Consider the following 15,000-nt stretch of genomic DNA (forward strand, 5'->3'; position numbering starts at 1 on the left):
GCACACACGCATATATATATATATATATATATATATATATATATATATAGATATAGACACATACATATACATATATATATTTATATATATAAACACATATACACACACATATATGTGTATATATATATATATATATATACACACATGCATTTATGTATGTACATATACACATGTACACACACACACACACACACACACACACACACACACACACACACACACACACACACACACACACACACACACACACACACATACACACACATACACACACACATATATATATATATATATATATCCAATTCTTATGAAATTTTAGAAAGATAAAGAAAAAACACTGTTCCTTCTGCGTATCTATATTCATTCTTGCAGTTTCAACACACGCACATATACACATGTGCTAACTGAACTTATGTGAATATTGGTTTGATAATTAAAATCATTGATATGCAGATTATAGCGGTTCTAATTATCCCACACATTATAACTGATTCTTGATTACGAAGCAGGAAATGTCGAACACTCAAGGTTCAACATTTTCAAGAGAGCGAGAGAGAGAGAGAGAGAGAGAGAGAGAGAGAGAGAGAGAGAGAGAGAGAGAGAGAGAGAGAGAGAGAGGGGGGGGGGGAGGGAAGGCGAGAGATAGAGATAAAGAGGGAGAGAGATAGAGATAAAGGGAGAGAGAGAGAGAGAGAGAGAGAGAGAGAGAGAGAGAGAGAGAGAGAGAGAGAGAATATGCATTATAATATAAAATTGTGTTGAACTAGCCAACACACTGAAATATGCATAAGTACACTAAGAGTACCTTCCCTATTTATATTATACTGTGTATACTGTAATTCATATTACATCATATTCCGTTTGATTTATGAATTTTTGCTTTATGAATAATGTACAAGAACCATGCTGCGAATGTATAACCAGGATACTCAGCCTTTAAAGACATTCATGTTGTGATATGTTTAAAAAGGTCTTTCAGTACAACATTTCGCCCTAAACAGCAAAATCGATAAGTCTTTCATTGAGAGTAATCAGTGAAGGGTCACCTTAGTATTACAGATTGCACTTCATCATAATAAGTAAAGGTAGAATTAAAGGTATGAAATGGAGGAAGTAGAGGACATAGAATTGTAAACATTATAAAGAAAATGTAGGTTGAAAGATCGACAGACTCGAACAGCGAGGAAAGGGAGGATTTATGTAAACTCCTGAAGAGGAAAAGAAAAGGGAGGATTTATGTAAACTCCTGAAGAGGAAAAGAAAAGGGAGGATTTATGTAAACTCGATGAAGAAAATAAACCAAACATATCCTCGAACACATTTTTTTCCATTAGGAACACCACTGGAAAAAATAGTGAGAGCAATTCAGGCGTTTTTTCTCATTCTATGATACGAAACAATAAATATGTACATAAAACAATGGAAGCAGAAAAGAAATTACCAGACCTTTAAGTTGCAAGAATGTCTTTTATTTGCGATGTGTCTCTCAGTGTTGCAGAAAATGGGCACATGCTAAGACTCATCACCATGTTAGGAGGAAGATCATACCAACATTTCCTGGTTATGTCATGAATGAAGTAAACAAGGAGTATGAGATTATAATGGCTTCTGAAATAGAGAGTATGCTGGTACTGAAAATAGTTTCTGTTGCATTCAAAAAAAGAAGGTAAAGAGTGTCCTGAGATTTAGGAAGTAATCCGTCCAGCCATTTAGCGAACAAGCTGCTAAATGGATGTACAAAATAAATAAAGAGACTTTCCAACATCTGCTTAGTTTCTAAATCGGGGTGGCTAATTGTGACTAAAATCACTGATGTCACCAAAGCAGCAGACACTTTCTCACCAGGCAGTCGGTTAAAATGAATGTTTGATTATTTTTAATTGTATAAGAAAGGGGAATTTTGCATTTTCGAAAATATACAGTATTTGTTAATGTAAAGGAAATGTAATTTTCTTCAAAAGTAACTAAGTGTGCTTCTGTTAATGATAGATATGTTACCTAACTGATATAAACATGAATCTTAGCAGGGAATTCAAATATTTCCAGAAATGGAACTCCCGCTGCCGGTAAGGGAATTTCTACAGGGCCAGAACCTTCTGCAGGGCGACACTCTACAGGACTTCGTGCCGACCCAGCGCGTAGGAGCAGATAGCCTCCAGGCACTCTTCGAGGACGTGAACCACGACGCCGACGAACAGATCGACCAGGACCTGAAAGATCTGAACTTCGAAGACGAAGAGATGCCGCCGCTGCCTTTGGTGGAGGACCTCTCGGAGGCGGACGCCGGAGGAGTTAGCGTAGAGCCGACGGCCAGGAACGTCACAGCCCGCGACGCTCGGCTGCTCATCGTCAGCGCCGTGCCCCTGTTCCGGGCGCGAGTCACGTCGTCCCTCGTCAAAACGTGAGTTCGAAAGCCGCTTCTCCAAAAAACCGGCCACCAACAGCACAACACATCCACAGCGGGTTGTCAGTCACAAAGCACAAAGGCAAAGAATAAATCGTCCTCGAAAGTTAAAGAGATTCAGTCAAAAACATAATCATGTCTTAGCCTTCACTTTCCCAAACCAACGTCACAGTCTCTGCCCCCACATTCCCAAATCAACACCCTAGCCTTTTAGCTTTCACATTACCGAATCACCAGCAAAATCCCTTCGCCCTCAAAGCTTGGGCGAACGCAACGGCTTCCGAGTGGTGATGCCCCTCCTGCCGATGCAGCCGAGGATGGGTCTGTACCAGCGGGATGCTCTCACCAAGTACATCACGAGCGCGGCCGAGCAAGAACCGGTGGCCTTCGTTCGAGACATGTACTTCTTCGATGTCACCAGGTATGTGGGGGGGGGGGGGGGACGTAGGGAGAGGGAGGGAGGAAGGGAGGGAGGGGGGAGAGAGAAGAGAGAGAGGAGAAATGAGGAGGGAAAGGTTAGGGAGGGAGAAGAGAGAGAAGGGAAAGAAGAAATGAGGGAAGGAGGGAGGGTGAACATATAGAGGGAAAGGAGGAGGGAGGTAGGAAACATAGAACAGGAAAGGAGGGGTGAAAAGAGAGAGAGAGAGAGGGAAAGGCAAAGAAATAGGAAAGCAATAGGGAGAGAGACAGAAAGATAGATAGGTGGAAAAGAGAAAGAGAGAGAGAGAGAGAGAGAGAGGGAGAGAGAGAGAGAGAGAGAGAGAGAGAGAGAGAGAGAGAGAGAGAGAGAGAGAGAGAGAGAGAGAGAGAGAGAGAGAGAGGGAGATAGATAGATAGATAGATAGAACGAGAGAGAGAGAGAGAGAGAGAGAGAGAGAGAGAGAGAGAGAGAGATAGAGGGAGAGAGATAGAGAGATAGAGAGAGAGAGAGAGAGAGAGAGAGAGAGAGAGAGAGAGAGAGAGAGAGAGAGATTGAAAGATAGATAGACAGACAGTGGGGAAAACGGAAATATAAACAGAATATTATCAAATATAAATCTCAGATTTTAGCCGCAAACCAACACAAGCTTACTTACAGAACTTGCTAGAAGCATCTGTACTTACCAAACACGTCATAATATAACACAGGTATATATTTTCTATAGCAACAAAAACAAAAAAGGTGTATGATATTCTTCTAAAATCATCTGATTTAATTCACTATCATATATCTTCACAGTACTATACAAATTACACTAATTATGTCTTTTACAAGGCTTACACTTAAAGGGCATTGTCCAGCCAGCAAGAATATAATTAAAATCGATACATTTCCCTAACATTTTTCAAACGATAATTCTTTGATTAATGAATCTTAATTTGCATCGTACTGTATATCGTTTAGCAAAACAGAAAAATCACATCACATGTCATATATTCCCATGACAATTATAGCTATACCCGACGCGAAAATGCTGTGAAGAAGCTGGTTGGCTGAATGCACCACATCCTGATAACATCGTATTTATTCAAGCAATCATCACCAGCCTGTCATATTTGTCATTAGTTATCCCCACCCTTGCAAGAGCAACGTCGCCTGTATATGAATAAATCAATCAATCTTTAAAAAGATGTACAAGTTATGTTCTAACCAACCAAAAATGAACAAAACACCACAAACAGATTTCCACGTGATATTCACCCCGAAATCTCATTCTTATCTGTATACCTTTTAATGCCTTCTCCTTGCAGTACATTCCGCGCTTTCCAACAACAACAACAGTACACCCTTCAATGCTTTCAATACACCTATTAATGCCTTCTCTTTGCAGTACATCCCACGCTCTCCAACTAACAACAATTTCCCTCTAGGATGGGATTTGCTCGGCCAGTGTGGACAGCCCTAGTGCAGGATCCAGTGGAGAGGCTGGTCAGCATTTTCCTGCACGCGAAAGAAAAAGCAAAGCATCCGTTGAGTATTTCTAGGGTGGTTGTAATGATGGTTATGTTGTGGATGAGGTGATGGTAATGGGTATTATGATGGTAATAATGATAATGGTTGTAATTAACAATGATGATATTCAAAATGCTAATGGTTGTAATTAACAGTGTTAATATTCATAATGCTAATGTTAATGATAATAATGATAATAATAATGATAAGAGTAATAAGGATGATGCTTATAATGATAATAAAGATGATGCTATTCATAATAATGATACTGATAATGGTAATGATGCTAATAACAATAACAATAATGATAATGATAATGATAACAGCAACAACAACAACAATAATAATGATAATGATAATAATAATAATAATAATAATGATAATAATAATAATAATGATAAGGATAATGATAATAATAGTAAGTAGTAATAACAGTAATAATAACATTATTGATAATAATTACATAATAAAATAATAATAATAATAATAATAATAATAATAATAATAATGATAATAATGATAATTATTACTATTATAATGATGATAATAATGCTAACAGTAATGATAAAAATGATAATAATAATAATAATAATAATAATGATAGTAACTCCCCTCCACTCCACACGCATCTCGTTCCTCACTCCACAGAGACGCGGGACACAAAGCGCGTGATATTTCGGGCCTGAGTTTAGAACAGTGTGTGATCTCCCGCAATTCCCTCTGTTGGTATTCGAAGGGAGAACAGAGGACGCTACAGCTGTCTTTCTTCTGTGGTCAGCATACCTTCTGCGAGTAAGTTCTGAGGGGGTGGGGGAGAGAGAGAATTGGGGGTGGAGGTGGGAGGTCAGGAGGAGGTGGGAGTGGGTGGGTGGGGGGGGAGAGAGAGTGGGGGTGGAGGTGGGAGGTCAGGAGGAGGTGGGGTTGGAGGTGGGAGTGTCAGGAGGAGGTGGGAATGGGTGGGGGATGGGGGGGGGTGGGGGTTAGGAGCGGAGGTGGAGGAGGTGGTGGGAGTGGAGGTGGGAGTGGGTGGGGGGGGGGAGAGTGGGGGTGGAGGTGGGAGGTCAGGAGGAGGTGGGGGTAGGAGCGGAGGTGGAGGAGGTGGTGGGAGTGGGGGGGAAGGGGGGTTAGGAGCGGAGGTGGAGGAGGTGGGAAGTCAGGAGGAGGAGGGAGTGGGTGTGGGGTGGGGGTAGGAGCGGAGGTGGAGGAGGAGGAGGGAGTGGGTGGGGGGTAGGAGTGGAGGTGGGAGGTCAGGAGGAGGAGGGAGTGGGTGTGGGGGGGGGGTAGGAGCGGAGGTGGAGGAGGTGGTGGGAGTGGAGGTGGGAGTGGGTGTGTGGAGGAGGAGGAGGGAGTGGAGGGGGGAAATCAGGGTGTGGGAGCGGGTGTGTGTTGGGGGGAGGGGGGTCGGAGTGGAGGTGAAGGGGGTGAAAGGAGGTGGTATGTGTGGAGGTGGGGTAGGTGGATACGTAGTGAAGGCGGTGGAAGAGAGGAAGTTAACATTTTTCTTTAAAGTATACATTTTAAGGACAATTTTGAGAAATTACATAAAGAGTTTACTTTCTATTTAGAAATTACAGAAGAGTAAACAACTTTTTAAATCAATTTCTAACAAACAGGCTTAGAGAAACTCGCCATGCCACAAGAACCCAGAATTGATATAGCTATTTCTTAGACATCATCTATTGTATTTTGATAATATAATTAGTCCACTAAAATCAGTGGCTAAGGCGATAACATTTTTCACACCATATATTTCAATGAAATGTAAAAATAAATTCGATGTGCAGTGTGTGATGCTGAGTCCGCTTTGATGAGTAAGTGATGAATGTCTCGATGTAAAGTGTAATCTCTCTCTCTCTCTCTCTCTCTCTCTCTCCTCCTTCCCACTTTCCCTCTCCCTCCATTCCTCCTTCCTTCCCTCCATCCCTCTCTCCCTCCCACCCTCCCTCTTTCCCTCCTCCCCTCCATCTATCCCTCTGTCCCTCCCTCCCTCCCTCCCTCCCTCCCTCCCTCTTTCCCTCCTCCCCTCCATCCATCCCTCTGTTCCTCCTCCCTCTTTCTCTCCTCCCCTCCATCCATCCCTCTGTTCTTCCCTCCCTCTTTCCCTCCTCCCCTCCCCTCCATCTATCCCCCTCTCCCTCCCTCCCTCTTTCCCTCCCTCTTCCCCTCTCTCCCTTCCATCCATCCCTCTCTCCCTCCCTCCCTCTTCCCCTCCCTCTTTCCCCCACCCCATCCTCCTTCCCTTCCCTCCTTCCTTCCTTTCCTCCTCTCTCCCTCCCTCTCTCCTTCCCTCTCCGTCCCGCAGGGTAGCAGGCAGCCGCAGTGGACTCCAGATGGCCAAGTACCAAGTGGAGCACCAGTTTAGCGTGGTAGGGGTCCTTGAAGAACTTACCCTCACCTACGCTGTCTTGCAGGAGTACGTCCCGAGGTACTGGGGCAACGCTTCGATTTTCATGACAAGGACTGGTGCGTTCTGCCTGCTGTTGAGGGTCTTATGGGATGTCGGTGATCGTTTTTTTCTTTCTTTCTCTCTTTCTTTTTTTCTTTCCTTCTTTTTCTCTTTTTTTGTATTGCTGATTTCTTAATAGGTCGTTGATTCGTAATGAGGAGGTATATGTTGGTCTGTGTGGCTTGGGTTTTATTCATGGATTATTTGTTCATTTGTTGTAATGTTTTACCTATCATTCAATGAAATAAAAGCTTTTTGCACAGATATGAACCTGGAAAGTTGCAGATCTAATAGATTAATTACTAATAGCAATATTGTCATAAGTCTGGAATAATACCATAAATATATATATATATATATATATATATATATATATATATATATATTTTTATATATATATATATATATATATATATATATATGTATTTATATATATGTGTGTGAGTGTGTGTGTGTGTGTGTGTGTGTGTGTGTGTGTGTGTGTGTGTGTGTGTGTGTGTGTGTGTGTGTGTGTGTGTGTGTGTGTGCATGTATATGTACATGTATATGTATATGTATTTGTGTGTATATATATATATATACATATGTGTGTGTGTGTGTGTGTTTGTTTGTTTGTTTGTGTGTGTGTGTTTGTGTGTGTGTGTGTTTGTGTGTGTGTGAGAGAGTCTGTTTTTCTTTTCATCTTTGAACCTGGAAAGTTGCAGATCTAATAGATTAATTACTAATAGCAATATTGTCATAAGTCTGGAATAATACCATAAATATATATATATATATATATATATATATATATATATATATATGTATATATATATATATGTGTGTGAGTGTGTGTGTGTGTGTGTGTGTGTGTGTGTGTGTGTGTGTGTGTGTGTGTGTGTGTGTATGTGTGTGTGTGTGTGTGAGAGAGAGTCTGTTTTTCTTTTCATCTTTGAACCTGGAAAGTTACAGATCTAATAGATTAATTACTAATAGCAATATTGTCATAAGTCTGGAATAATACCATAAATATATATATATATGTATATATATATATATATATATATATATATATGTGTGTGAGTGTGTGTGTGTGTGTGTGTGTGTGTGTGTGTGTGTGTGTGTGTGTGTGTGTGTGTGTGTGTGTGTGTGTATGTGTGTGTGTGTGTGTGTGTGTGTGTGCATGTATATGTACATGTATATGTATATGTATTTGTGTATATATATATACATATATATATATATATATATATATATATATATACATATGTGTGTGTGTGTGTGTGTGTGTGTGTGTGTGTGTTTGTTTGTTTGTCTGTGTGTGTTTGTGTGTGTGTGTGTTTGTGTGTGTGTGAGAGAGTCTGTTTTCCTTTTCATCTTTGTATACACGTTGCATAGTTGTGTTACATATATGTACACACACATCTTCCCGATTCCGTCGACAGCAGAACTGGGAAGTGAGGACCTGGAGATCGCCAATTACCTCAAGACAATCCCCGAGGAAGTGCGCCAGTACCTGAGGGTGCTGCTGAAGGAAGAAATCGACTTCTACCTCTTCGTCAGGCAGCGGTTGCATCTCCAGGCAGCTTCACTCGGCCTCGCAAAACAGCTGTATTGAGGGTCGGGAGAAGCTTCGCTGTTCATGAGCTTTGTTTACTTTTCGCGTGTGTGTATTTTGATCGTTTTAATTATTATTGTGATTAAGATTATTATCATTATATTTCTTTTCCTGTTGTTGACTGAGTAAGTGCAAGTGTTGTTGAGTTATTTCTTATTCTTTCAAGTACAGATGGAGGTGCCTTGTTTGACATCTTAATATTCGTGGTTGTGATTGTAATAAAGATATGCCGTGACAACTATGATTTTTTTTTTATAACGGAACCATTATAAACACAGACACACACACACACACACACACACACACACATATATATATATATATATATATATATATATGTATGTATGTATGTATATCTATACACACACACACATATGTATATGTATGTATATATATGTATATCTATACACACACACATATGTATATGTATGTATATATATATGTATGTCTATACACACACACACATATGTATATGCTCACACACACACACACACACACACTCCCTCCCTCTTTCCCTCCTCCCCTCCATCCATCCCTCTGTCCCTCCCCCCCTCCCTCTTTCCCTCCCTCTTTCCCTCCTACCCTCCATCCATCCCTCTCTCCCTCATCCCTCTTTCCCTCCTCCCCTCCATCCATCCCTCTCTCCCTCCCTCCCTCTTTCCCTCCCTATCTCCCTCCTACCCTCCATCCATCCCTCTCTCCCTCCCTCCCTCTTCCCCTCCCTCTTTCCCCTACCCCATCTTCCTTCCCTTCCCTCCTTTCTTCCCTGTTATGATAAAATATGAAGAATAAAAATAATGTTAACAAGAGTAAATATAATAATAACAATAATGTTAAAGAAACAATATATAGATTATGGAGATCGAAACGTGAGATACAAAAAAAATATAAGAAAGGAAAATAATATACTGAAAATCATGCACGAGAATATAATCAACTACTGTGACACATCCTCTAAAAAAGCAATTAAATGACGTTTTATAAATAATAATTAATTATTAACATAATCAAAAGATAATTACCACACACTTCACACCGGTAAAGGACCAGCCCCTGACAACATGAAGATACAGAGTACATAGTTTAATACACGGCCATCAGAACATGTGTATTAATAAGTATGTTGGGGACAATACATACATACATATAAGTGCACCAGAGAGGACACTGTGTTAAAAAGGACACACATACTAGGGAAGAGACACGCGGGAGGATACGTGTATTAGAGAAGACACATATATCAGGACACTGTATCAGGTAGAACACATGCATTAGGAATTTCACACGAAGGACAGATGTACATGGTAGACTACACGTACCAAGGAAGACATATGTGTCATGTACAAGGGACACGTGTATCAGGGAGGACACGTACGAGCGTTGCCAATATTACGAACAATCCAAGGGAGATAATCTGCGAATGGAATTAGAAAAAATAAATTGTTGAATTATAAGATATCAAGGAATATTTCGATTTCTAAGATCATGATTTCGACAAAGTCTATTCATTATAAAACAATGAAAACAATTAATCAACTGTGGAATGTATTATTAACAAACTTAATATAAAAACATGGAAACATATGTACCAGAACAAAGAATATTTTATACACAGTAAAAGGAAAGAATAAGCACAAAAACATCTCATACTCGACAATCATAAAGGAAAACGAGGCAAAAACATCAAACAAAAGCGTAACAAAAATCTGATATTTAAGAGTGAAAACGAGACCAAAAAAACTGACAGTTTAGACCGAAAACGAACTAAAACACAAAACAATTAAGACAATTAATTTCAGAATCAAGAACGAAACCAAAACATCCGACAATCAAGACCGAAAACGAAACCCAAAATCAGTTAGTGAGAACAGAAAACGAACCCAAGACATTACACTATAAAGACCGAAAATCACAACAAACAAAAAGCAAAAAAAACAAGCAAAAAACTCGAAAACGAACCCAAAACATTTGTAAAAAACACACACAAACAAACCAGAATTTTAAAAAAAACTCGAAAACGAACCCAAAACATTAAAAAAAAAAAAAAAATCACACACACACAAACCAGAATTTTAAAAACTCGAAAACAAACCGAAAACATTAAAAAAAAAAAAAACATACACACACATGAAACAGATTAAGAAAAAACTCACTTCCCACTCTCGTGTAGACGCCCGCGACACCAGGCTGAGCGCAAGCGGTCGGCCCGAAGGACACGACGCCGATCACCGCCCAGTGGTCGTTCTGCTGTGCCATCAGGGGGCCCCCGCTGTCGCTCTGCCAGGGGGGAGAGGGGGAGGGGAGGGGCTTAGTGAGGGGAGGGGGAGGGTGTAGAGTACGCACTCTCGGTAACTATTTTTAAGGTAATTGTGGGTTCTTTTATGTGTATATATATAGATAGATAGATAAATAGATACAGATATAGATGTAGATGTAGATGTAGATGCAGATGTAGATGTAGATGTAGATGTAGATGTAGATGTAGATGTAGATGTAGATGTAGATGTAGATGTAGATGTAGATGTAGATGTAGATGTAGATGTAGATGTAGATGTAGATGTAGATATAGAAGTAGATATAGATATGGATATAGATCTTGTGTGTGTGTGTGTGTGTGTATGTGATTGTGCGTGTCTGCTTTTTAAAGTGATTATGTTTGCTGCTTTTATTATTTGTGTTTTTGTTTCCTTCTTTTTAAGTAACTTTGTACCGTTAATTTCTTTAAAGTGGTTGCGTGTTGCGAGGCGAGAGATAGAGAGAGACAGAGGTTGGGACGATGTGTAGCAGGGGAGGTAGATAGATATTTGAATAGTTAGATAAACAGAGAGAGGGAAAAGAGAGGGAGAAAAGGAAGAGGGGAAGAAAAGAGGAAGGCAGTGTGAGAAGAGAGAGGGAAGATAGTAGAGAGAGAGAGAGAGAGAGAGAGAGAGAGAGAGAGAGAGAGAGAGAGAGAGAGAGAGAGAGAGAGAGAGAGAGAGAGAGAGAGAGAGAGAGAGAGAGAGAGAGAGAGAGAGAGAGAGAGAGAGAGAGAGAGAGAGAGAGAGAGAGAGAGAGAGAGAGAGTGAGAGAGAAGAGAGAAGAGAGAGAAGAGAGAGAGAGAGAGAGAGAGAGAGAGAGAGAGAGAGAGAGAGAGAGAAAGAGAGAGAGAGAGGGAGAGAGAGAAAGAGCCGAAACTGAAGAACGAGAGATTACGAACACAAATCCAAGCAAATAAAAATAAATAAATCTATATCCTCTTTGATGTAAAACAAAACACAATAAAAAACTCAAAAACTTAAAACAATCAAATACTCTCCATCACCCCCCCCAAAAAAAAAAAAATAATAATAATAATAATAATAACAATAATAATAAATACAAAATAAATATATAAACAAATAAACAAAAACTCACAAAACACGCGTCCTTCCCAGGAGCCGATGCACAGATCATATTGCTCGTGACTTTTCCTTCCCTGTATTGCGTCATGCACTCCCTCACGGGCACTGTCTGGATATCCACCCTTTGTAGAACCCTTGGCAGGGTCGGATTCGTGGGGTAACTTAGGTAACCCCATCTGTCAATAATAATGGTAAGGGTGAATGACTGAAGAGAAAAGATGATGAAAAATAAAGTATATATGGTTTATTTTTCGTTTGTTTAGATATATATTATGTACAAATGATCGTCTGTCTTCCTGTCTATCAGTCTGTCTGTCTATCTATCAGTAGAATAGTTAAATGGCCAAGGAAAAAAGTCGTAAAATTGCAAAGAAAAGGAATAGGAAAGAAGAAGAAAGCACAGAAAGAGGTGAAAGAACGAAAAGAAGAGAGAGAAAAAAAAGACAAAGAACGAGATAAAGAGAGAGAGCTAACATAAAACAAAACAAATAGAGAACAAGGACGAAAGAAAGAGAGCAAAGAGAAAAAAAAAAGGAAACAGAAAAGAGAACCATAAGAATAAGTAAAAGAGAGAGACAGCAAAAAAGAGAGAGAAAGTAATGAAGAAGTAAAGAGAAAAAGAAAGCATAATTAATCAATGACAAGGCAAACAAGACATTGAAGGGATAAAACTAGAGGAAAATACAAATAACACGAGCAATGTAGTTTTTATGAGCAATGTAAAAGAAAAAAAAAAAGAAAAAAAATGACATGAAAAGGGAAAAAAAATAATGCAACGAATGAAACAGACAGGACCAACGAACGAAAGAAAGCGAACGAAACAATAGAAAGAAAACCTATTGGCAACGGAAGCAACAGTACCCTGCGACGGTGACGGTGGCGTTGTCGTAGGTGCTGAGGGCGTCGGGGGGGCACGCAGGGGCGACGTCGGGCCAAGTAGCCGTGAAATCGAGGGCGGAGGACAGCTGCACGAGGCCGATGTCGTTCTCGCTGGAGACCGAGTCGTTGTAGCCCTCGTGCACGATCACCCTCGAGACGGAGAGCCTTTTCGTGGACGCGGTCTCGTCGGTCCGCGATCGGTCGTGCTCGCCGACCACCACCTCGGGGAGGGCGGTTCCTGGGAGGGCCGGTCTGGCGGGCGCGGGGCCGACGGTAGGGCAAGCGTTCGTGTGGGTTTGTCTTTTATATGGGGATACTATTCTATCTATTCTGTTTATTTATTTATATTGCTTGTTGTGGTTGGTTTGAATATTTTTTATTTACCTTTTTGATTTTATTTATTTTTTTACGATGCCTTAAATCATATATAAATCGCAATTCCAGCTAAGGTGATGAAACGAAGCTTAGTGAGAGATATTATAAAAAAAACGAGAGCTCATGACAAGCCAATCCTTTCGCCGAGGAATCCGCACATACTCACGGGCGTATGCAGTGGGCGGCCGTGAGGACAAAGAGTTCGTTGATAAGGACGCCGCCACAGAATCTGTTTTCGGGCAGTATCAGCAGCACTTGCCAAGGGAACTCATGCAGGCGGGCAGCCACTCCACCCACCACCCTGTTGTTTTCCAGGCCAGGCACTATACGGTTGTTCGTACCACGCTGGCCGCATCCTGGGGAGAGAGAGAGGGGTGGGTTGGCCTGGCCGGAGGAGGATCTCTCTCTCGCTCTCTCTTTCTCTCGGTCTCTCTCTCTCTCTCTCTCTCTCTCTCTCTCTCTCTCTCTCTCTCTCTCTCTCTCTCTCTCTCTCTCTCTCTCTCTCTCTCTCTCTCTCTCTCTCTCTCTCTCTCTCGATTTCGCTCTCTATGTGTGTATGCAACTTTACAAGTATAAAGATAGATGGATAGATGAATAGGTAGGTAAATAAACAGAAATATAGATACTTGAAAACAATAAACAATATTCAAACAACAATTATCTATACCCTAAATTTAAACTACTTAAATCCCCAACCAAAGAGGAAATATCCAGCGCAGTAACAAAAAAAAAAAAAAAAAAAAAAAAAAAAAAAGGCATCTCGGCCCGAACTCAAACAGAATCGAACCCTAAACTCACTACAGACGCGAGAAGCAGTATCGGCGGAAGCGATTCCCACCGTGCAGCTGATCCCTTTGGAGGCGGTGGAGGGGATCCAGCTGCTCCAGAAGACGACCTCCAGGATGTTGGTTGTTGAGGCGACGTTTCGAGGTCCGTTCTCGCCGCAGAACCTGTTGCAGGAGGAAAAAAAAGCAACTATTTTGATAAGAGGCGGAGGGAGGGTAAGGGTAATGCGGGTGGTAATAGTAATGATGTTAGTTATGATGATGTAATGATAATGATGGTAATGGTGACGATGATGGTAATGGTGATGGTGATGATAATGGTAATGATGTTAGTTATGATGTAATGATAATGATGATAATGGTGATGATGATAATGGTGATGATGGTGACAATGGTGATGATGATGATAATGGTGATGATGATGATAATGGTGATGATGATGATAATAGTGATGATGATAATGGTAATGATGATAATGGGTGATGGGTATGAGGATGATGATAATGATTATAATAACAGTAATAATAACAATAATAAATATTATATACGTTTACTGGGTATTTAGTGTAATGTCTTTTTGCCATTTCACCAACATAAATGAAAGCAAATCACTCAACAGTATTGTATAATATAAATTTTAAAATGAATGTACTTTACCTTTTTATGACATACAGATATCTGGAAGAGGAAAATAACAAGGAGATATAGAAGAACAAGAAAGAAGCGAGGAGGTAAAGTGAAGAAGAGAAGCGAAATTCTGAATACGAACAAGAAAACAAAAATCAATAAAAATGAAGAGAACATAGGAAAAATAAAGAAAAATGGTGATGCAAACGAAACAGAGATAATGAGAAGGAAAAACACGTAGGACAAAAATAAAAAGAATAAAAATAAAAGCAAGACAAACAAAAAATCAAAGAAAATTAATTTAAAAATGAATACAAAATACAAACAAAACACCAACCCAACGCTTCTCCATCACACACACACAAAACTCAAAACACGTAAAAAACAACACCACTGACCACTGATACGCATTAGTGCCTGAATCGACGGCGAGAAACGAGCCACTCCTGCAATCAGACGAGACTGGCAGAGAGAAGTCTTGGCAAGTGATCGCCACGCGCCGAGAGACATCCCGAGTCTAAGAGGGAAGGAAAGAACTTGGAAATTATTAGTGGTCGTCGTGGTAGCAAGAGTA

The 15,000-nt window shown here is 40.4% G+C and overlaps 3 protein-coding genes across 5 annotated transcripts in view; 2 read left to right on the forward strand and 1 right to left on the reverse strand.

The window, feature by feature from the left end:
• The window catches only part of LOC125034976, a 4,772-nt gene extending 482 nt beyond the window's left edge, over nucleotides 1-4,290 (forward strand). Inside the window, exons 2-6 of the mRNA XM_047627023.1 lie at nucleotides 2,047-2,401; nucleotides 2,664-2,825; nucleotides 3,455-3,500; nucleotides 3,839-3,872; nucleotides 4,136-4,290. Of these exons, the coding sequence (XP_047482979.1) occupies nucleotides 2,047-2,401; nucleotides 2,664-2,825; nucleotides 3,455-3,500; nucleotides 3,839-3,872; nucleotides 4,136-4,290 (752 nt within the window). The remainder of the gene's footprint in view (nucleotides 1-2,046; nucleotides 2,402-2,663; nucleotides 2,826-3,454; nucleotides 3,501-3,838; nucleotides 3,873-4,135) is intronic.
• LOC125035268 (CLIP domain-containing serine protease 14D-like) overlaps nucleotides 3,364-15,000 on the reverse strand; it is a 17,467-nt gene continuing 5,830 nt past the window's right edge. For 2 of the 3 annotated variants that reach the window (XM_047627542.1, XM_047627544.1), the window contains 7 exons: nucleotides 14,825-14,943; nucleotides 13,813-13,964; nucleotides 13,181-13,370; nucleotides 12,622-12,891; nucleotides 11,774-11,936; nucleotides 10,534-10,657; nucleotides 9,292-9,794 (listed from right to left, as the gene is read on the reverse strand). In XM_047627542.1, coding sequence (XP_047483498.1) covers nucleotides 9,739-9,794; nucleotides 10,534-10,657; nucleotides 11,774-11,936; nucleotides 12,622-12,891; nucleotides 13,181-13,370; nucleotides 13,813-13,964; nucleotides 14,825-14,943 — 1,074 coding nt within the window. In that variant the 3' untranslated portion in view covers nucleotides 9,292-9,738. Of the gene's footprint in view, nucleotides 4,326-9,291; nucleotides 9,795-10,533; nucleotides 10,658-11,773; nucleotides 11,937-12,621; nucleotides 12,892-13,180; nucleotides 13,371-13,812; nucleotides 13,965-14,824; nucleotides 14,944-15,000 lie in introns of those variants that run through there. The other variant, XM_047627543.1, reaches the window with a different exon arrangement.
• LOC125035269 (heparan sulfate 2-O-sulfotransferase pipe-like) lies at nucleotides 5,016-8,573 on the forward strand. The gene is made up of 3 exons (XM_047627545.1): nucleotides 5,016-5,129; nucleotides 6,640-6,800; nucleotides 8,208-8,573. Exons 2-3 carry the CDS (start codon nucleotides 6,668-6,670, stop codon nucleotides 8,378-8,380), a joined length of 306 nt encoding a protein of 101 aa, XP_047483501.1. The 5' UTR covers nucleotides 5,016-5,129; nucleotides 6,640-6,667; the 3' UTR covers nucleotides 8,381-8,573.

This window comes from Penaeus chinensis, chromosome 19 (assembly GCF_019202785.1).
Source record: "Penaeus chinensis breed Huanghai No. 1 chromosome 19, ASM1920278v2, whole genome shotgun sequence".
Classification (NCBI taxonomy): domain Eukaryota; kingdom Metazoa; phylum Arthropoda; class Malacostraca; order Decapoda; family Penaeidae; genus Penaeus; species Penaeus chinensis.